Consider the following 24,262-nt stretch of genomic DNA (forward strand, 5'->3'; position numbering starts at 1 on the left):
CAAGTCTAAACCATTAAAATAGATAAGTTAAATTTGGAATCAATAATATTAAGTTCCGTTTGCGATTCCTAAATTAACTTCTAAAGAACACAATAGGTTATTTAGGAAAAGTTTGACATTTGTACAAAATTTTTGTACAGTGGAACCAGTACAATCTTCCTAGGACTAACCAATATCATCTAATGTGCATTTTTCTCTGTTGATATTCTTCATTCCTACAACCCATGTTAGTGTTTAAAATAACTTGATTGAGTTTAGGAGTTACCTTCTTTTTACCTAATGAACACCTACTCTTGTAATGTCCCTTCTCATTGCATTCAAAGCAAATGATGTGGTTCTTTGATTTATCTTCAGTGGAGATGCTCACTAGGTTGACCTCCTCTTCATTTGTCTTAGATGGTAATTGGAGGAACCTGCAACTGAAATTAAAGTATTGCCTCATATTGATGAGCAAGTACCTCAACCACCTCAAACACAAGTGCCTTTAAGGTGATCCAAAAGGGAGCGGAAAACCACGAATTCTCATGATTATGTTTATCTCCAAGAGCATGATTTTGACATAGAGTTGGAGAGTGATCCTACATCTTTCCAAGAAGTCAAACAATGCTCTAACCTTGAAAGGTGGATTAACGCCATGCAAGAAGAGTTGAAGTATATGATGGACAATGATGTTTGAGAACTTATCGAATTGCTTGAAGGAAAGAAGCCCGTTGGCTGTAAATGAATATTTAAAATCAAGCGGGATTCAAGGAGCAATGTCGAAAAGTATAAGGCTCGTCTTGTTGCCAAAGGATTCACTCAGAAAGAAGACATTGATTATAATGAGACTTTCTCCCCTGTGTCGATAAAAGACTCCCTTAGGGTAATCATGACACTTGTAGCTCATTATGATTTAGAGCTACATCAAATAGACGTAAAGACTGCATTCCTCAATGGAGATATAGAGGAGTCTATATATATGGTGCAACCAAAGAACTTTGAGTCTAAGAACTCAAAGCACGTAGTATGTATATTAAAGAAGTTCATTTATGGTTTAAACAGGTATCCCATCAGTGGTACCGAAAATTTGATCAAGTGGTTATCTCAGTTGGATTTAAAGAGAACCCCGTTGATTAGTGCATATATGTCAAGTTCAATGGGAGCAAGTTTGTTATACTTGTTTTGTATGCAGATGATATATTTATTGCGAGCAATAATAAGAATCTGCTGCTTCAAACTAAGTCATTTCTATCTGGTAATTTTGAAATGAAAGATCTTGGTGAAACATCCTTTATTTTAGGCATATAGATCTATCGTGATCGTTCAAGAGACATTCTTGAACTTTCACAATATGTCTATATTGAAAAGGTGCTTATAAGATATGGTATGTAGAACTGTACACCCGGTAACACACCTTTGTCAAGAGGTGACAAGTTCAACTTGCGGCAGTGTCCATGGCTTGAACTTGAAATAAAGGAGATGGAGTAATTCCCATATGTGTCAGCAATGAGAAGTCTCATGTATGTATAAGTTTGTACTCGACTAGATATAGCATTTATAGTGGGGATGCTAGGTAGATATATTAATAACCCAGGACCGTCACATTGGAAAACGGTATAGAGAGTGATGCGGTATTTGCGAAGAACTAAAGGACATATGCTCACGTATCAGAGATCAGATCACTTGGAGGTGATTGAATATTTAGACTCTGATTTTGCTGGATGCTTGGATAGTAGGAGGTCCACTTCGGGCTATATCTTCATGCTTGTTGGAGGAGCTATATCTTGGAAGAACGTCAAGCAAACGCTAGTAGCCACTTCTACTATGGAGGCAAAATTAGTAGCATGCTACGAAGCATCCAATCACGAGATTTAGGTGCGGAACTTCATCACAGCATTATTGATTGCTGATGGTATTGACAGGCCATTGAGGATCTACTGTGATAATAAAGCCGCAGAACTTTATGCCAAGAATAATCGCAGTTCGTCGAAGTCTAAATACATCGACATCAAGTTTCTAGCGGTTAAAGAAAGAGTTTGTAGTTGTCAGATTATGGTAGAGCACATCATAATAGATTCCATGTTGGCTAATCCACTCACTAAAAGCTTGGTGCCTAAGGTGTTTCATGCGCATGTTGTGGATATGAGAGTTTTTCTTATGGAAGAAGAACTCATCTACTAGGAGTCTATATTTATCTTTATTGCTCTATGTTGATTAATAAAGACAAGTATTTGTTTTGATTATTGTACGTACTTAAAGTTCAAAACATTAATAAGAATTTATATGTTTGTTTGACACTCTAACTATGATATTATCATTTACTACTGCTGTTTAACATTTGATGTTTGTAAATATGATAAAGATTCCTTTTGAAATCATAAAGTTGATCATGATTTGCTATTGCAGTTTAGCATAAAGTATTTTGTAAATATGATCTGACCTCTTTTGAGGTCATCTTAGGATCAATTGGAAATTGACATATATTGATCACATTTCATGTAATTTCCACTTTACGCATCCACATCTTGATCTATGTCATTAATAACATTGGTATTGTGATTACTGTTGGGGCTTGTTACGATCATATATAGTAGCTATGACCTCTTTAGTCCTATACCAATGAAGTTAATGGATCAAATTATTTACAGGGGTATTTTATACCAATAAAGTTTGATATCAACTAAAGTTTTACTTGTATTTCATATATAACTCACATATAGTCCAAGTGGGAGATTGTTGGATATAATTATTCCTATTAGGTGAGCTTATTTGTAAGTTGCACACGTGAATACGATCCGAACCCTTTAAAGTGATCTAACTTATGTCTAGTGGATTTCTATGGTGACCCTTTTAAACTTCTCCATTATCAAATATTAAATAATCTTGACACACTTGACATCTTGTTCAACTATCAATTATATTGATCAAATATCAAAATTCAACTATATATACTAAATCAATCTTAACTATGGATCAATTGTATCAACATAATCAAGTTATTCATCCACCAACTAATCTTTAGACATTTTATTATATGATTATTATTATTTAAATGGTTTCCCCCCTTCCCACCCTTTCCTCTCCATTTTAGAATATTAGATAAGTATTTTTTAGATGCAGTATTATTTATATGGTTGGATAATATAATTTTTGAGAGTTAATAAAATTTTAATTTTCAACATAAGTAAATAAATTTAGTTTTATTTAGCTAGCATAAATAAAAAAATAAGTTGTATATAACAAATCGTAATTGAATCATTCACATGTCTATGACAGTAATCGAATATTATTTTCCCGTGACTTATAATAGCACGAGAGTATTATTTTGCATAGGAAAGTGTTAGATGACGAGAAATCTTGATAGGTAAGCATAGTTACAAATGTGTACTTGTGAAAGAGAGATTTAATTATATACAAAAGAAAATTTAGTTTGGAAGATAAGATAAATATGAAGAGAAAAATTTAGTTTGTAATCATTCACATCTTGTTTTATGACTAGATGAGTGGGACAAGTATACCAAAAGTAAAATTAGTAAGTACTCCAATAAATCATAATTTTTTTATTATCAAATGCATCTTCTGTTAAATTAGTATGTACCAAATGCACTTTAGGATGTTTTCTATTTCTAAATTATAAAGATCGAGTTTTAATTTTGATAAATTAATGATTAAATTTTTATAATAAACGATTGATCTGAATATTAGATTGATAGGTTATCTATCGTGAGTAATTTCTAATTTATTATTGGTGAAAAATATTGAAGGAGAATTTTAGCGTAACGGTAAAATTATTATTATATGATCAAAAAGTCACGGATTCAAATTCTGAAAATAACATTTTACAAAAAGTAAGTAAGGCTGCGTATAATGAATCCTTTCTCGGAACTCCACATGACGGGAGTTTCGTACATCAGACTATCTTTTTTTGAAAAATATTTAGGGGTGATCCAAGGATTAAGCTGGTTACCTTTTACTAATTAATTTGTTTATTTAAAAATTTTAAAAAATTATAAAAAAGTCTTTATTTAATATATAAATAAATATATATATATATATATATATATATATATATATATATATATATATATATATATATATATATATATATATATATATATATATTTTAAAAATTATTCGTAGGCCAACACTAATCTAAACAGGCCAGGCGGAGGCCCTCACCGGACGGCCCAGCTCGTCCATGCCTTTCTATGTTCGTTGCTCGATAAACGGCCCATTGAATCCCTCGATTTTGCATCCCCTTCTCCTGGGGTTGTTGATCCATCGATCTCGACATGGGGGATTGGTTAGAGCTCTGCCAGGCCGTCATCATCGGCCTCGTCTTCTCCTTTCTAATCGCCAAGCTGATCTCCGTCTTCATCTCCTTCAAGGAGGGCAATCTCAAGGTCGTCCGCGAGAGTGACCTGACGCCGGACTCCCTAGGTCGCCGCGAGGACGTCAGGGAAGGTGCCAGGGAGTTGGAGAAGGAAAATGAGAGTTTTTTGGAGGAAGACAGTGACTGGGAAGGTATTGAGTCCACGGAGTTGGATGATGCCTTCGCTGCCGCCACCGCTTTCGTGGCCGCGACAGCCGCTGACAAAGATTCAGCAAAGGTGTCGAATGATGTGCAGTTGCAGTTGTATGGGTTGTACAAGATTGCGACTGAGGGGCCGTGCACTGTTCCGCAGCCTTCTGCTCTCAAACTGACTGCCCGTGCCAAATGGTATGTCTACGAGGATTTCTTTCTTGTTCACTTGTGCTTCAGCTGATTGTATTCAAATTTTCTTTCTGATGAAGGATATTTCTGTGCCATTAAGGTTGTGATCTAACCAGGATAGTACATTCAAATACACAATGGTAGTTACTTGATAGCTTTATATTGTGGACTGTGTCTTGTTAGTTTATAATGGTACTAGAGTTTCAGAAATGATCAAATTTTTGTTCTAATGTAGTTTCTTAGTGATAACTGATGAATCTTTGTAATGAATGCTGTTTATAATGATATGTTTTCATTGATGATACGTTTCTTGGGATTAATTCAACTTTAATTGTGGAATAAATGTTTTGAAAAATAAATAGTTTATGTAGGAGGTATTCAGTACTAAGTATGCATGTTGGAAAATGTGGCCAAAGAATTTGCTATAGCGAGGAAGGATGGACAAAAACCTCAGCAAAGTTCTTATATCTCGGATCTTTAAATTGTAAAGGGAGATTGGTGGAGAAATTGTTGATAACATAAGAAACATATAGGGTTACTGTAATAGGTGATTTAGTCAACATTGTGTGCCTCCCATATGTAGATTGAGTGAAAAATTTTATTAGACAAGTTATAGTTCTACGTTTTTCTGGCACAGTTATATACTTGGTTCTGTGTTCTTGATCATACTTCTTTATCCCTACATGTCATTCTATTCTACTCTTAGTTCTACTGTTTTTATGTTTAGTTGGCTCTTTTTTGATATTTAGCATCTGGGTGATGTTTCAAGGAATGCATGGCAGAGATTGGGTACTATGCCTCCTGAAGATGCTATGCAGAAGTACATCGTGATAATCAATGAGTTGTATCCTTCTTGGGCAGATCACTCTACCAAAGCAAGTTCTTAAATTTCTACTCTTTCTTTTCTTATAGAAAATTCAAATCTACAAATGTGTACTAATTTTCTTATAATAAATCACCCAGCCACAGAAAGGGGATGATGATGAGAGTATGCCATCTGGTTCCACTGCAAAGGGGTCAATGGGACCAGTTTTTAGTAGCTTTGTCCATGAAGAAATGTCAGAGGTTGATTTGTAAGTTTCTTTATCTCTTCAGGATGCTATATTTGATATGTTGTGTGGATACAGTTAAGATTTTGCCTTTTGTTCTACAAAACATGTTGATGCTTCTGATATAGTGATGTTGGATGATCTTTTTTATGTTGTTATTCTTGTTTGTAGCGTATGTTATATTGATTACAAATGTTTCTAATCATAGTATTTTTGTTGGTAGTGTTATTTTGTTTCTTCATTAGACTAATGATCTGTGCTTGTGATAGAAACCTATAATGTTACTACTTTCACACTTCATCCCTTGAGACTCATGATTGTATCCAGCAGATCCCCTACTGCATTATTTGTGATGTTGCTTGTTTATAACATCTAGGAGATAGGTGCGATTGTAAATGGTACTTGCTATTATCCATGTGGTCCAACTTGAGCAGTGAAATACTCTTCTCATGATCCTTATGTGTGTGCTATTTAACCTTGCATTTTATGACTAATGTTTTTGGTCTACAGGAAATTGGAGGCTATACATGTATTTGCTAGAGAAGGAAAACTTGGTGAGCTATTAACACGTGTTGCAAATGGTGCTTCAGTAAATTCAAGAGGTTTGTGGCACTTAAGTAGATGCTAGAGCTTTGTATTTAGTGTGAATCAAAATAAAATATATTCAAGAAAAACATTAAACTTACTTTTCATTTGTTTGTTTGTATCATTAGCCAACCCCACCTAGTGGAATAAGGTTTGATTGTTGTTGTTGTTGTTGTTTGTATCATAATTATTAAACTTTTAATGCATAATAGTGTCATGGAACTTCTTAGATTGTAAGAATTGTTTGTTGGGGAAAGATATGTGATAAAATTATTTGCAGACCGACAATTCCTCACTTTTGAGGAAATTTGTCTATGTGTTTTTAGGCAAAATTGGTGAACTTGGATTTGATCCCAAGAGAAGACCTCTACACCACTCTAGTCAATGTCTCTACCAGATCAATTAATATTGACTTGATGGAACCACTTGTTCTCTTTAGATTCTCATGAGGGGATACATTTGACATGAAGCTTCATGGTTTTATGTTAGTCTATGTTCCTTTACACTATTTGATTGTGGTAGCTCCATGATTTTCCTGCCAATTGCACCATTTCATGCTTCCCATTGCATTAAGTTGCTTAGGAACTTGTAAATTTGCTAAATTTAACCAAAATTTGCTAAAATTTAGACTGGCCATCTTGTATATGTTAGACTGTAAGTTGGCCAAATTGAATTGGCCAGTTGTATTTTGGACATCATGGAAGGCAATGGCCAAGAACATTTAAACCTTACTAGCTGATAGAAATTCAATTGCAGTGGGGATAGATGCTTGAACTATGTTGTACTTTGCTAGTCTGCAAATGAATATTCCTACATTATTTTTCTCCATGTGCTTTAGTGTTTTGAATAATCCTCAGCTTGCCCTATTTTCTTCATGGAATTTTAATGATGGCTACTCATAGCTTCATTGATCTGATTATGGTGGCATTTAGTATACACTTGACCTTGATTAAATCTAAATGATCCCTTAAAGTAGGCTTGCATCAATGCTCCATTTCAAGATGATATGCCAACAATTTCCTAGATGAGTTTCTTGTATAAAGGAACTTAAAGAAGAATAATTATATGCTTCAAGGGAATATTAGCATAACTATGAACTTATGAATTTTAGCTTCTCATTCTTCATTTATTCAACTCTCCCTTTAGCTATAGTTTTGTGCATAATATATTCCCCCTCTACTCTGTCATAACAAAATGAACTTATATTGAATTGATATGTGAGTTTTTACCCTAGTGTTTCTTTGTGTATGTATCATGTCTATTGTGGTGTACTATTATAATCAAAGTTGTAGATCCTACATAGGAATGATGATAGGTTCATTTGATTAGATCATATGATTGAAGTATAGAATGATAGAGACTATCATATATGTAAGATCGTGAGTGCTAGAGGGGGATTTGAATATTAAAATCAAAATTTGTTTTAAAATTTTATTGGAGTAAATATTTTCTAGATTTTTAAAAAATGCAATGGTAATTAAGTGTTTTCAAAATTTTGAAAAATGCAGTGGAAATTTTTAATGTTAATAATTTTTTTGAATAATTCGCACAGTGGGAATACAAGTTAAAAAGATTCATTATGAAAATTGAGTCCAATAAGAAAGAAAATTAGACACACACAAGTATTTATTAGATTCAAAATCTTGGGTTCCTACTCTGTGCCCTATGGACTCGTAAGGTGACTCATCTCTCGAAAAGTCACATTATTTCTCCTCAAAAATTGTCTAGGGTGATCAAACCTTTTTCAAAATAAATAACTGAGATAATAAGGATATGATGCTTGAAGATAAAGACCTTAAACTTTAAAATCAAAACAGGAAAACATCAATAAGTATAAGGCATAAAACTGTGAAACTAAAGGAATAATAATGGTGAACTTGAGAATCAGAAATTCTTGTTGTAGATGGAGCACTCGTTGTTACCTAATGCTTATGGGTGTTTATGATATGCTCTGGTTGAGTTGTCTTGACTTGGTATTTTAGAGTGAAGTAGGCCACCATAAGTCTTTTATAATCCTAATCCATTTTGGTCTCAGAACACTATTTGCAGCGACTATTGCTGCTTCAACTTTAGTCTACAAAATTAGATCGGACTTTGACATGATTATTTGGATCTTGTCCAGTTCACTTGGATCTCGACCCATTCTTCTGTTGTGCATTAGTTGACTTTATGATTAGTTCCCTTGGATCACAATGTTCTCATCTGCTAATTATATCATCTGCTCACCACTAGACTGATCTAGATTCTACTTTATCCTTGTCCGAATCTTCTAATGTCTCTTTCACATGTCCATGTCAATTGTTTTTCCATCATCAATCAATTACAAACCATATGTTGTTTTGTTTAATAATTGTGCAGTCAATTACAAACCATATGTTGTTTTGTTTAATGATTGCACTATTTTGGACTTACATTATTAAGTTGATTGAATTACTATTAGATTTAGTATTGACTGAACTTGGAACAAACCTTTCTATTGCATATCTTGGTCAACTAGACGAATAGTCAATTGACTTGTTGACTAGTTGACTCGTTCATTTTGATATTGAAACACTTGTTTCATAGTTAACTCCTTGCCTAAGTAAGAGAACTATCCACGTTTCTCTCTCATAGCTCACACGTCAAGAGATTACCACCTAAACTTTTTCCATGTCAAGTGCCTAGTCATCATCCACCTACTGTGACTTCTATTTATCAAGAGGCTTCACCCCTAGGTCTTCCATCTAGTCCACCTTGACCTACTGAGACTACTTATTTGCCAAAAAGCCTTACATTCCAGTCTTTCTTTGTCAATTGTCTGATCAACCTCGACCCACTTAGATTTATATCAATACTCGTGGGATTCCTTTTCTAATTGTCTGATTGACTTCAATCCCTATAGACTTTTGCTAACACCTATAGGACTTTTTATATTTGCTAGTATTGGCGGGACTTCTTTTGGTAAATGTGTGATCAATCCTCGATCCACTTGGACTGCTACTGATAGAACATATTGTCGTGATACGTTTACAAACAATAAAATACTGAACTCCCTAACTACACAAATGCAGTGTAGGGAATGACCATGATCGTTTCTATCAAGGAATGTAGCCGGTGAATTCTAATCTTAAGATCAAGTTTATTTGGAGTTGGGGTTGGGTTTTGTGATTCTAAATCTAAGGACAATAGAGAATAATCAACACAATTGATAAGAATGTAAACTACTCTAACATGAAGAAAATAATGATAAGCATGAGGTAATGCAACTAATAAGACTGAACCTTGCTAAACTACATTGTAAGGAAATTCATAAAACCGTAAGCAACACATGCTAAGCTAATCTAATCTACGAGCACCTAACCACCTAACAAAATAGCAACATAGCAAGCAATTCAACACTAAGTAACAATAAGAAAGTTAACACTAGTCTAGATTGCAATCAACCAAAGCAATGAAAATGTGTTCAGGAATTTCATCAAACATTTGACAAGCATCAACTAATTAAACCTTGATGTATGAAATAATAATCATGGAGAATCAAGCAATTACAATCAACTTACAATGAACTCATATACACAATCAAATGATTGAAACATTCATCAAATAATTAAACCCATGCTCGCTGATGAAAATGATGCTGTGAGATCTGAATGCAGTTGATCGGAGACAAATATGTGGAAGGAGCCGTGGGTTCCAAATGATGGTAGAAGGCCAAATCGGGAGAAGGTGGACGGTGTCCAGATCTATGGAGGAATGAAAGTGACCGGATCTTGCTGTGGAATCAGATGAAGAAGAAGCCGTCCGGAAGGAGCTATGGTGGCGGTGAATCAGCTGGCGTTTGAAGATGGTTGGCGTTGGCGGCGGATGAGATGGAGGCAGAAGAGGAAGCTCCTCTCCCAATCTGGAGAGGAAGAGATGATGGCCGGCTGTAGTTGAAGGTGGAGAAGGTGATGATCGTCTAACAATCAGGAGATGAAGGAAGGAGGTGGCGGGCAATTAAAGGAGAAAGAAGATGCTCTGTTCATCAAACATTTGACAAGCATCAACTAATTAAACCTTGATGTATGGAATCCTAATCATGGAGAATTAATCAATTACAATCAATTTACAATGAACTCATATACAGAATCAAATGATTGAAACACTCATCAACTAATTAAACCTATGTTCGCTGATGAAAATGATGCTATTAGATCTGAATGCAGTTGATCGGAGACAAATATGTGGAAGGAGCTATGGGTTTCGAATGATGGTAGAAGGACAAATCGGAGAAGGAGGCCGATGTCCAGATATGTGGAGGAATGAATGTGGCCGGATCTTGTTGTGGAATCAGATGAAGAAGAAGCTGTTCGGAAGGAGCTATGGTGGCAGTGAATCTGCTGGCATTTGAAGATGGTTGGCGTTGGCAGCGGATGAGATGGAGGCAGAAGAGGAAGCTCCTCTCCCAATTTGGAGAGGAAGAGATGAAGGCCGATGGTAGGAGGATGATGGCCGGCGGCGGTTGAAGGTGGAGAAGGCGATGATCATCTAACAATCGGGAGATGAAGGAAGGAGGTGGCTGGCGATTAAAGAAGAAAGAAGGATGCTCTGTTCTCGTGTGCCTCCCCCATCAAGAATCGCGACCATGTTTCTGTAGCTTCTCTTCGGCTTTTGAATCAATCCCAGATCTGAACGGATGGCTGAGAATTCTTCAAATCTGATCCAACGATAGATGTCCCTCTAAATCCGGTCCAAAGGCACTGATCTAAATCAAGGGTCCTGATTTCTTTTTTCTTAAGTTGGATGGATCAGATCATGATGAATGGATCAGATCTCCTCAAATCTTGGATGGGCAATCCAGATTGTTCCAAAGCTTGGTCTCTTCATTTAAACCTAGATTTGAGCTCCATTTGGTTCGATCTGGCTCGGTCCATGATTCTTTTGATCACCTATAAGACCACATTCAAATATTAGCATCAAATATCGTAAATTAAAGATAAATTGCAATTAAGTCCAAAAATAAATGCAACTCATGAAATGTCATATAAACATGAAATTAAAGGAGATCAAAAGGTAATCATATATGAGTCAAAATATCGTGACAAAATGATGGTTATCTATACCCGTGGGATTCCTTTGCTAAATGTCTGATCGACTTCAATCCATATGGACTTTTACTAACATCTGTTGGCCTTTTTATATTTGCTAGTACTAGCGGGACTTCTTTTGGCAAATGTGTGATTGCCCTCAATCCACTTGGACTGCTACCAAACTCCTATTGGACTTTCTCATTGCACTTGTAATGTGTCAACAAAACTCACAGCTATATATTTGACACACAACGTGAGTACAATAATATAAAACCTTTGCCAAACATATTAAAACAATATGGTTGGACTCAACCACCAGATGGATGATTGCACCAACAATATATACTAACTTTCAATTTATATTAGTATTATGAACATTTATTTATTTTTTTATAATTTTAATATCTAAAATGTATTATTCATGTAGAAAAAGAATGAATAATGAAATATGACTGAAAGGTTAAGTTAGTTAAGCCTCATACATTTTTCTAAATTTAACTATAATGTTTGTCTTGGCATGATAAAATATTTTTTATTTAACTTTTTTAAACTATATGATAATGGGAAAGATTAATTTTTTTCTCTACATGGAAATTAGAAAGGTTTCTCAGATTATTCAAAATGAGATGGTATAAAAAAGATGACTACTTTTCGTTGAATGTTTTAAATGCCTATGTGATTGTAAGTTTATTTTATACAGTCATAATATTGCAAACCGAGTTCCAACCTTGAAACAATGATGAAACATTGAATTGAATTGTTGGTTCCAGAGATCCTAGCCCAAGTAAGATCCTACTTGAGATTTACATAGTAAATTAGAATTGTAGGATTATAAAATCCTAAGATCCAAATTGCTAACATGACAACTGTGCTGTGTGGTGACTAGTGAATGGCCAAGAGCACTTTGGTAACCTTTGGTATTCAAGCAATTTTCTAGAAAACTTAGTATCTAATGACCAACAGCACTTTGGTACATCCTAATTCACTATTGGGCTTCTATCAAAGCTTGATTTGGACATGACATGCTTCATAGTTGTGTTTTGTCTATTTATTTTCTGCATCAAAATTTTCAACCAATGGTTTCCTTTCATTGAAATTTTCAACCTCTCCATTAGAATATCATAGCTGAAGGAGCTCTAGTTGACGTTTGTGGATTTGTGCATTTAATGTTTTTGGTCATTTGAAATTGTAAATATGCACTTTGTCGATTGCAGACAGTGAAGGAAGGACTCCTTTGCATTGGGCTGTAGATCGTGGACATATAGATGTTGTGCAAACACTTCTTGACAAGAATGCAGATGTGAATGCTAAGGTTTTTATCTTTCTCATAAATGTAGCTATGTTGCAGAGGCTGCAGTGTTATGCAAGTTCAAGTGTGTCACTCTTTGCATCATCCATATTAATCATGAATGCATTTTGTTGTGGCAATTGACACCATTCCTGGAAATGCTAGTGTTGAATACCTCTGAAGATTTCCCTAATTGTAAGGATTATGATGGATTTAGATTAGCTTGATTATAGGGATTGCGATTAATTGTAATTAATGATTGATAGACATACCATAATTATGTGATCATCTTTCCCTCCTTATGTATATAAATACCTATATATAAACAAATTATTGGGTGGAGAAATATATGGTCTCTCTCTTTTATATGATATCAAAGTCAGGTTCTCCTTCACCTAATTTTCCTGTCGTCCCCTGTTGCTGCTACCGCCTCCTACTGCTATTGTCGATTTCGACGGCGACTTCCTTTTCTGTCGATTTCGGCACCAACGTTTTTTTCTACCGATTTTAGCATTGATGCCCTGTGCTACCTATTTCGGCACCGACGTCCTTTTTTTGTAGATTTCGGTACCGACGTCCTGTGCTGTCGATTTCTGCGCTAACGTCTTTTTTGCCTTGGGTTATTTGTGTGACCATGGGTCGTCCTGGCATCAATTTTTCCTCATCTTCCGATACTTCGGCTTTGGCTGCTCGCGATTGTGGGTTCTTTCGGGGTTGTAATAGTAGTTGTAGTCGTGGTCGTGGTCATGGTCGTGGAACTTATACCACAAGGACTAGTTGTTCGTGTGTTCATTGTGGCCATTCCAACCATGTCTCTCAGAAGTGTTGGACAAAGTTTGGTAAGCCTGATTGGGCTAATAATGCATCTACCAAACTATTGACTCCATCACCAGACACTGCGGTCATGATGACATGTTCTCTATTTCTCGTACTGATTATGAGAAATTGCTTTGCTTTTCTCTATCATTCCCTTTGCTATGACCGCCTCATCCTCTCTAGATGCATTTGCTATGTCTTGTGATAAGTCTTAAATGTTGGATTTCGGTGCGTCGGCTCATATTACTAATAACAAGTCTTTTTTCTCTTACTCTTTTGTTTTCTCATCTTTATCCCCTGTCTGTCTAGCCAATGGTACCTATTCTCCGATTACGGGAAGAGGTGTTGTCAGACTCACTTCAAATATCACTCTTGATAATGTTCTCTTTGCACCTAAATTTTCTATTAGTTTACTGTCCATAAGCTAGCTAACAAAAACATATAATTGTTCTGTATTTTTTTATCCATCTTATTGTATTATTCAGAACCTGCATGAAGAGGATAATTGGTAGATGACATGAGAGTGATGACTTATACTATCTGGATTCAGTTACACCTATAAGTCTCCGGGCACTCTCAGCAACTGCGTCTCCTTATTAGTAACATTGTTGTCTAGGTTACCCATCTTCTATCTCTCTCAAAAGTTTAGTTCCTATTCCGTCTACTGTGAGTTCGACAAACATCATCGTATTTCTTTTCCTTCTAGAGTTGATAAACGGAATTCTTTTGCTTTTGAACTTGTTCATTGTGATGTTTGGGGACCTATTAGAGTTGAGTCGAGAGGAGGTTTTCATTATTTTATAATTTTTGTCGATGGTTATTCTCTCATGACTTAGTTATATTTATTCAAAAATAGGAGTGAGGTTTTTGATGTGTTAACATCATTTTATAATGAAATAAAACCTCTAATATTCTGTTTCTTTGTGCATTCTTCGTGTCTATAATACACTTGAGTTCAGAAGACAGCGTCTACATTTTATAATTCTTATAGCATAATTTATCAAACCTCTTGTCCATACACTTCCTGATAAAATAGAGTTGATGAACGCAAACACCGTCATATTTTAGACGTAACTCATACTCTTCTTTGTCACACGCATGTTTTTAAGTTTTTATGGGGTGATGTTGTACTCATAGCTTGCTTTCTCATAAATAGGATGTCTTTTATTGTGTTACATGGGGATATCCCCTTCTCTTGTTTTCATCCTGACAAATCTCTTTTCTTTGTGTTTCCTTGCATATTTGGTTATTTTTGTTTTGTTCATAATTTTACTCCTAGTTTGACTTAATTGTCTCCTCGCTCTATTAAATGCATCTTGCTTTGATATTCTCGCACACAGATAGGATATCATTGTTACCCACTCATAAAACACAGTTACACCTATGCTGATGTTACGTTTTTTTTTAGTCCCAACCTTACTTTTCCCTCGGTAGTTTAGTCACATGATACATTAGCATCTCTATTACCTATCCCACTATCCATGTCTTCCACTATAGATGTGTCGTCTCCTAAACCATTGTAGGTGTACACAAGGCGTGCTTAGCCAGAACTAGATTCATCTTGCAAATCCTGATGCTCGCCCCTTTAATATTGATCTGCTTATTGCTCTTGGTAAAGGTATTCGGTCTTGCACTACTCATCCTTTGTCTAATCATATTTTGTTTGATTACCTTGGTCTTGCATTCCGCGTTTATGCTGTTTTCTATCATCTACAGAAATTCCAACTTCCTACTCCGAGGCTTCTCAATACTCGGCTTGGCGAACTGCAATGGATGAGGTAATGCCTGTCCTTATCTCTCGTGGTACTTGAGAGCTAGTGGCTGCACCATCTTCTGTTAATATTGTTACCCGTCATTGGGTATTTACTCTGAAATTTAAAGCTGACGGTTTACAAAGCTTGTCTGGTGGCTAAAGGATTTATATAGACTTATGATGATTTCTTTGAGACCTCTCCTACTGCTCGCTTGAATTCTATTAGAGTTATGTTCTCCTTGGTTGTCAACCAATCTTGGCCAATGTATCTACTAGATGTGAAGAATGCCTTTCTTTATGACAATTTGCACGAGACTGTGTTTATGGAGTAACCTCAGGGTATGTTACTTAGGGGAGAATGCTACTATAGTTCGCAGACTTAAAAATGCTATTTATGGTCTTAAACAAAGCCCCAGAGTCTGGTTTGATAAATTCAATAATATAATCAGTGTTGTTGGCTTCAAACAGTGCAAATCAGATCATCTTGTGTTTATATGACAGAGCACGAATGAGCTTATTTATGTTGATGACATCCTAATATCCCACAGTAGTAATATATGTGGGATAGACGAAACTAAGAAGTATTTGCAACAATACTTTATGACGAGAGATATGGGATGTTGTAACTATTTTTTGGGAATTAAAATTGCTTTTAACAAATTTGGAGTTTTATTATGTCAATGGAAGTATACTACAGATTTACTCAAAGAAACTGGATTGCTTAGAACGAAGCTGGTTGATACGCCTATGGATATCAATTCTAGTATTTGGGATGATACTGGAGAGTTCTTTAAGAATAAGACAAAATATAGATAGCTTGTTGGGAACTCATCTACTTAAGAGTAACGAGACTTGACATCTCTTTTGTACTTGGAATAATCCGTCGTTTTATGGATAAGACGAAGCAAGTTCACTGTAATGCCGCTATCAGGATTCTTAAGTGCATTAAGAAATCTTCTGGAGAAGGGTTGTCATTTTAAGAGAAATGGATACTTAAAGATCGAAGCTTATTTTGATGTCGATTATACTGAATCTAAGACCGACAAACGGTCCACTTCTCGATATTGTACTTATGTAGGGGGAAATCTAGTAACATGACGAAATAAGAAATAAATTGTTGTTGTTAGGTCGACTGTCGAAGTTGAGTATACAGCCATGCCTCACACTGGCTGAAGAATCTGTATGAAGAATTAGGGTTCACCTACAATGAACCACTTTCAATGTACTGTGATAATCAATCATCTATTCACATTGCAAGTAACTCAGTTTTTCATGAGAGGGCTAAGCATATTGAGGTTGACTGTTAATTTATTCGTGAGTGTGTAATGAGCCTGAAAAATGCCACTCCATTCACATCATCATCCAACCAAGTTGTCAATGTTTTCATTAAAGCACTAGGAGCTTTATGACAAGCTAGATATGAGGGGGAATGTTGAATACTTCTGAAGATTTCTTTAATTGTATGGATTATAATTGATTTAGATTATCTTGATTATAGGGATTGTGATTGATTGTAATTAATGATTGATAGATATACCATAATTATAGGATCTTTTTTCCCTCCTTATGTATATAAATACCTATATGTAAGTGGATTATTAGGTAGAGAAATATATGGTCTCTTTCTCTTTTACAGCTAGTACTGAATTTTAATTATAAAAGTTATAAATGCAGTAGTAGTATATAAAAGAAGTATTAGTATTTTGCTCTTGTGATGGTTAAGACAACATGCTTTTTTACCATAATACGAAATTTTGATTTTTAAAATCAATTAGGTAATTAGTCCTTGTATATGAATTATTCATGAGGGTTGAAATATTGCTCTGATCTTCATGGGTGAAATATAATATTTTGCTCAGCAACCAAAACCGAAACTCTAGAAACTAATAACTTGAGTAAGCTGTAGTGGAACTGCTTAGGCCAATCAAAACCTAATGTCTATTGAGATTTTCTGTGTTAACATGTATTGGTCAAATTCAGAGCTTGATTAGTTGTATTGGACCAATAGGCCATGGGAGGAGCAATGAAGGAGTCCAAGGAGAGCCCTCAGGTCACCTAAGCAACTAGAGGTGATCTTTGGAGTGAAGAAGCTTTGGAAGATAATGAGGTTGAGTTGAGAAGGGTTCATGGGAAGCTGATATTTGTTGTCCTTGGCATTTGAAATTGGAGGTTAATAATAATAAAATAGTAATAACTTTTCAAACCAAGTGTTAGTTATAACTTTATAAATTTGTTACAACTATTAATTAAAACTATAAGTTAAATTAATTTTATGAATTGTTACTAGACTAGAAGCATGTTGGCACAATTTGTGCCTTGTGAGTGTCAGCATAGTACAACACCTGACATCAAATGTCACTGACTTAATTGGATAAAATGAATGTTATGTTGTTTAGTTTCTGGCAATTAGTTAAAATCAACAGATGACCATGTTGGAAGACACCTTTACAAATTCAAGACAAACTTGTAATGACTCTTTATTAAAAACAAGAAGATGCTCTTCCAGGACCATATGTGATAAGTTGTTTGACACTGTGTTCTTGTTTTTGGTTAAGGGGATTGCGAAACTGTTACATCAAATGAAACAAGACAGGTATGTGTTTTATTTTAGGCCATATAGTGGAGGTCGTAAGATTTTGAAATTTGAAGTTGGAATCAAAAACATGATGAATAGCCATTGGAAATGGTTTGCTGATTGACATCTAATTATACACATTAATTGGCACAAAGCATACAGAAAATCCCATCAATTAATACGTTATCTGTCAGTTAGTGTGATGGTTAGATATGCTTTTTTTGGCTGAGGTTTCCAATGTTCAGTTTAAAAGAAAAGCTTACAAAGTACATGGAATTCTATATGTTTGTAATGATGTGGTTTATAAAGAAGATATTGCCAGGTAACTTGTGAAACAATATTTTCTTGTTTTGTCAAAAGGAGCATCAAAATCTGAATGACTGAAATTTTCTCTCAAAATTTTGGTGTATACAGTAGCAGATGCAAAGAGATATTTTTATCAACTTTTTTAATGAAGATTTAGATAACTAACTTAACTTAGGTCAAATAAGTACTACAAGAACAACCAAGCCTTATCCCACTAGGTAGGGTCTTTAGGTCAAATGAGAATAGAATTTTTTTTTTTTTTTATTGTAGAATTCAAAATTTCAGAAGCAGAGTAAGCTTTAAATGGGATGCAAAATGGAAAAACAGTTTAATCAGATGATATTCGAATAGAGGCATGAAAGTGTCTTTGGAAATAAAGTATTGAATGACTTACAAAGTTATTCAAATTGATATTGAAAATTAAAAATGTCTTATTAGTGGATGGTAAATAATCTAGTTCCCTTATATAAGAATAAAAGAGACGTACAAAATTATTCAAACTATAGGGGTAACAAGTCATATTATGAAACTTTTGGAAAGAGTAATAGAAAAAAAAGACTAAGGAGACCATGGTTATAGAAAATCAATTTAGATTTATGCTTGGAATGCCGACAATAGAAGTTATACATCTTCTTAAACAATTAATTGAAAAATATCGGGAACAGAAGCAAGATTTACACATAGTATTCATCGACATAGAAAAAACTTATAATAGAGTTTCAAGGGAAATTATATAGAGAGGTGTTTGTATAACGTATATTGAACTAATTAAGTATATGTATAAAAATGTAAGACTTCGGCGGATTAACTGAAGCGTTTCCAATAAAGATAAGATTGCATCAAAGATTAGCTTAAGTCCCTATCTTTTTATACTAACCATGGATGAACTCACTAGACACATCCAAAATACAGTATGTATAGTATGTATGTTGCTTGCAGATGATATTATTTTGGTAAATGAGACACGTGAAGGAGGAAATGCTAAACTTGAATTTTGCGGGAAATGCTATAAGTGAAAGGTTTTAGAATTAGTAGAGTAAAGACAGAATCTATGAAATTTAAGTTTAAAAATATTAGATGTAATGAGATAATCATTAAAATAAAATAAGATAAAATTTATTTAAGTATAGATAATGATGATATAGTAGGAGATAAAGCTCAATAGCGTAAAAGGATCCAGCCGACCTCACTTAGTGGGATAAGAATTGGTTGTTGCTGTTGCAATAAGATAATTGTTAAGATAGAAAATGACGAATTGTTTGTAATTGATAGTCTTAAGTATTTATGCTCATTTTTTGTAAAAGAATGGAGGAATTGAGAGAGATATCATACATATAATATATGGTTGAAATGAAAAAGAGTTTCAAGTGTTCTTTGTGATCGTAAAGTACCTCTAAAACTTAAATGAAAAATTTACAAAATGACGGTTAAGCTGTTATATTATATGAAGCTGAATGTTAGACTATGACTTGCGCATATAAACAAAAAAATGAGAATTGCAGAGATGAGAATATTAAGGTGAATGTGTAGACATACAAGGATGAATACAATAAGAAATTAAAATATTAGAGAGAAAGTCGAGGTTGCCCTATAACAATAATAACCAAGCTTTATCCCAATAGGTGGAGTTGGCTATATGGATCTTTCTATGACATGAGACTCTATCCTCTATTATATCATCATCTATACTTAAATAAATTTTATCATATTTTATTGTTACTAACTAAGTCTTTTTTTTTGTCTTCCTCTTTCTTGTTTGATCTGCGTATTTGTTTTCACAAATGTGTCATAATAGATACAACTCTGACTTTCTTTCTAATGCTCTCATTTTTTATTCTGTCCATCCTCGTATGTCTACACATCTACCTTAACATCCTTATATATGCAATTATCATCTTTTGCATTCAACGCCATACATAACTGAGTAGGTTTAACCGTTGTTTTGTAGAACTTTCCTTTAAGTTTTAAAGCTATTTTACGATCACATAAAAACACTCGACGCTCTCCTTTATTTCAACCATCCTGTTTGTAAGTCAAGGTTGCACCTATTGAGTGAAAATTCCGGAAGACACATTTAAAATGGTACGACCATGCACTTAGTCGACTAATACTTGCTCCACTTAGATGATATGAAGTTATGACAAATATGCATATTAAACGAAGAAGAGGAAGACAAAAAAAGACTTGATTAACAATAATAAAATAAGATAAAATTTATTTGAATATAAATGATGATACATTACATTAGGAGATAGAACCCAATGACGCAGAATGATTATAGCTGACCACCTCATCTTGTGGGATAAGGATTGGTTGTTGTTGTTGTTGTTGTAGAGCAGCATATGTCTCAACATGAGAAATGTGAGTGGTAGAAATAGATAGGAAACAAACACTTGATGGAAAAGCTTTTCTAAGAAAAAGAACACATGATATGAAGGTGTTATATTGAGAATGGCTTCTTTGCCAAAGCTGATATGTAGTACAATGCATTGCGTTTGATATTTACTGTTCATGTTTTATAGTGAGATATTACTCAAGCTTTGAGTTTTTTTTTCTTTTTCTTTTTTTTTTGGTAAATATTTGATGCCACTTGAGGTTCCTGTTAATTGCAGCTCATTTTACATTTGATACACTGATTTTGGAACTTACTGATTCAAGTTGTAGTAAAGTCCTTTATAGTGCTTGCACCAAGGTTGCCCTAACTAATAGTCACTAAACTTGGTCTCCTCTTGTTGCTTCAAATCAAGGTTTGCACGTTTTGATAATTGTGTATGGCTAGCCATCGTACAATTTGGAAACACTGCTATTCAACAATTGATTTCAGATTAGGAAACTCGGAGAAGGCTCTATTTTTTTTCTTCATTGGCTATTTATTAGAAGGCTTCTCCGTAAACTTTGTGGTGATGAAAGTTGTTAATTCGTAATTCTCCTGCCTCACTGTATGTTTCCTAGTGCAATACCCTAAAAAAAATCCTGAGCTTCCTATCAGAACCTCATTTTTTTTTCTGCATCTCACAACAGGATATTGAAGGACAAACGCCGCTTCATTATGCTGCGTTGTGTGATAGGGAAGAAATTGGCATGTTGCTCGTCCAACACAAGGCTGATCCATATATGAAGGATAATGATGATAGTTCACCACTTGATCTTGCAACCCAATGGGTTTTTATGACGGGTTCAAGTTGAGCATTTTTATTTCACGATCATAGAAGATTTTAATACTTTTACATTTATAACCAACCTACCTTGTGGTAAATGGGGTAGACCTCCATATATTTAACTTGTATGCTTGTTATAGGTTCAATGATGGGCTCCTATTATGTTATCTATTTGGTTTTGAGATTCTGTACAGGCAAGATTTAAATCTCACATTATCATAGTTAGCTGTGCTACGGTCCTTGATAATAGGCCCGAAACTACAATATTTTACAAAACTGTATTTTCCTATTGTCCAAATAACACATCATATTTTGGTATTTACCGAGTTACGGATTTCACCCAAGTGAGTTGTCTAAAAAACTCCTTTGCCCAACCTAACAAGTGATCTATTATTCCAAATCACTATATGCTCAAATTTGAAACACCTAACAAGTCTCCTAATACAAACAACTCCACAGGTTGAAATGGCTAAACACTTGGGTTTGCTTACTTGTTAGGACTTTTGCATATATGGATGATTGAATAACTAGAGGGAGCGAGTCTTCCACCGAAGCTAGCTTATAGTTTGCTAATGGTGTAGCTGTTAGTACTGCACTATCATTAGCATGGTTGAATGCAATTAATTATCATAATGGCAATAAAACAATTAGAATATACCAATGCTAAAATGTCCATATATGTCTTTGTGGCACGGCTCCTGCCCGAATGTAGATGCACGATCGTGTCTTTGTGGCACGGTTTGAGGCACGACTATGTCATATCTTAGGTTAGAGTCCGAAGTAAAGTTGTAGATTTTAAAGATATCTATATTTTGAGACTTAACTCGACTCATAACTTCAATTGAGCGGAAAATTACGATTATTTTGCTTTTCATCGGCCCAGTAGTCTAGATTTTGTGACGACCGTGCCTAAAAGGCACGACTGTGCCATGTAGTAGCATGGAAATGCCCTGAAACTCCCATAGCCCTGTCCCTTATCAAGCCATGACTGTGTGGGTAAAATTTGGGTCCATTTTGACTTTTTTTTTACCTCGATTTTGTCCAGGGAACATGATAACATTGCAGTATATGACTACTTCTAGTTGATCTTCCAAAATTGTTTAAATGTGTCTTTTCACTCAATTTTTACTCCAAATTATGTTATATCAATAAAAAAACAAGCAAAAAGTAAATATCCAAATAAAGGAGTGGAAGTATGACATAATAACGAAATAGAATGCAATAAACAAAGATTATATTCATGAAATACAAATAGATGTACATCAAACAATACTTAAAAATATATATAATCTACGTACATCACACTCCCAGATTTAAACCTTTGCATGTCCTCAAGCAAAAACTACAATCTAGACTCCAGTGGCTAAATAGTCATCATAATCTCTATCAAGTTGATCTAATCTTATCAAATGATTTTATTGGTGAGTAAGATACAAAAGTTATTTGAGTATGGCCTAAGTAATAGTTCTCCGTGCTCAGTGCAATAGTGGCCTAAATTTATCAAGTATCAATCTCTAAGTTACTCAAGTCGTTATATCACTGTGTTCCTTATGCTCCCAACGATAGACACTTACCTGCCATATGCTTGGTTAATCCTTCTTAATATACCCAAGGTCTCAAAGGCATGTTCAATATTAAGAGAAACATAGCAGTTATTTTTTCAGTAACCTAACTTGCTCTCAAAGAAGTAACTTGCTAGTTTTCACTGATGGCACTTATTTTTTTTATATCCTTTATTCATTTGTTTCTTTAAATAATTGCAAGGTGCAACACTTGAATACAAATGCACATGAATACAAATGTAAGGACATATTTAATTTTTCCAAGCGAGCAGATATGATTCGAGCCTCATCTAGTAACTAAAATATAGTTTAAGAAATCACTACGGAAACACTAGTACTTATCAAGTTCTATGAATCATGACTATTTCAGAGTTATTTACCACCAAAACTAGGCATAGTGTATAGAGATCTTAAAATAAAGCCAACACTCAAACTTTTACAATAAAAATATTGTTCACTTCATGCTAACATAGATAGAAAAAAAGATAGATTACTAAACATACTATCACCATAAATAACCAATAAATCACATGAAATCTAGAATAAGCGTGCTAGCATTTTGTATTAAGGAACAAGCAATCATGATATGACGAATGATGTAATTAGAAAAATTTTATTATACAAAAAGAAATGTGTAAAAACTAAACTACAACTCAACACCCCCTCCCCCCTGACTTAAACTTTTTATTATTCCAATGAAAATTACAAAAGGATATATGAAAGAGATTTATGAAGTTAGAGAAGTTACCAAGTGATGAGTTCTAAATGGTTGACATTCATGTACTCCTCTATCTAATATTCACATTCCTCCATAACATTAAATCATACAAAAAGAAATAGACAAGAAAAATTAAGGGATTAGGGTTGTTATGAACAAAGTAAAGAAACTAGAAGGAAATGAAAACTAAAATGAAAACAGGATTAAATTTGGGCTGCCTCCTACAAAGTGCCTGTTTAATGTCATAATCTCAACCCCTTATTTAGGCTCATCTAAATCTCGCTCTGGTCGGAGTGAGAAACTTTTGGACTTTTCTTCCAACGGCCTATATTATTATAAAGAAAGTTGCCATTATCAGATCAATGTAGTGTAGCACCGCTCTCTCCATCTTCATCTTCTTGAGTGTTCTTTTAGGTAGTTGAAGATGGTTCAGATTGAGCTTCTAATTTTTGACCCAATTGAAATCTACACATGAAAAGAAAGAGCACTCCTCCCATACAAGAGAAAGATAAGAAAGAACTATAAAAATATTAGTTTTAATAGAGCATATATCAAAAGATAAATCACATCCAATAAAATCAATGATGGGTACCCCTATGAAGTTTTCTAAAAGATCACTAATGATAGTTTGCATTTTGGAGAAGTACATGAATGTTCTAAACAATTGAATATGACTCCCTCTAGATCAAGTAAAGGTTTTTGCTCTAGTTC

The 24,262-nt window shown here is 34.4% G+C and overlaps 1 protein-coding gene across 4 annotated transcripts; it reads left to right on the forward strand.

The window, feature by feature from the left end:
• Positions 1 to 4,221: 4,221 nt before the first annotated feature.
• On the forward strand, positions 4,222 to 21,597 carry LOC121980457 (acyl-CoA-binding domain-containing protein 2-like). Of its 4 annotated transcripts, XR_006111538.1 has the most exons (8): positions 4,222 to 4,699; positions 5,463 to 5,568; positions 5,657 to 5,766; positions 6,253 to 6,344; positions 12,590 to 12,687; positions 15,003 to 15,097; positions 15,196 to 15,257; positions 21,135 to 21,214. XR_006111538.1 is itself a non-coding variant. In XM_042532493.1 (7 exons), the coding sequence occupies exons 1-7, from the start codon at positions 4,272 to 4,274 to the stop codon at positions 21,229 to 21,231; spliced, it is 993 nt and encodes a 330-aa protein (XP_042388427.1). In that variant the 5' UTR covers positions 4,222 to 4,271; the 3' UTR covers positions 21,232 to 21,597. The 4 variants fall into 4 exon arrangements, 3 of the variants coding, with proteins under 3 accessions (XP_042388427.1, XP_042388425.1, XP_042388426.1); XM_042532493.1 differs by lacking the exon at positions 15,003 to 15,097 and having other exon boundaries at positions 21,135 to 21,597; XM_042532491.1 differs by lacking the exons at positions 15,003 to 15,097; positions 15,196 to 15,257 and having other exon boundaries at positions 21,135 to 21,597.
• The last annotated feature ends 2,665 nt before the right edge of the window (positions 21,598 to 24,262 follow it).

Source organism: Zingiber officinale, chromosome 5A (genome assembly GCF_018446385.1).
Source record: "Zingiber officinale cultivar Zhangliang chromosome 5A, Zo_v1.1, whole genome shotgun sequence".
NCBI classification, from domain to species: Eukaryota; Viridiplantae; Streptophyta; class Magnoliopsida; order Zingiberales; family Zingiberaceae; genus Zingiber; species Zingiber officinale.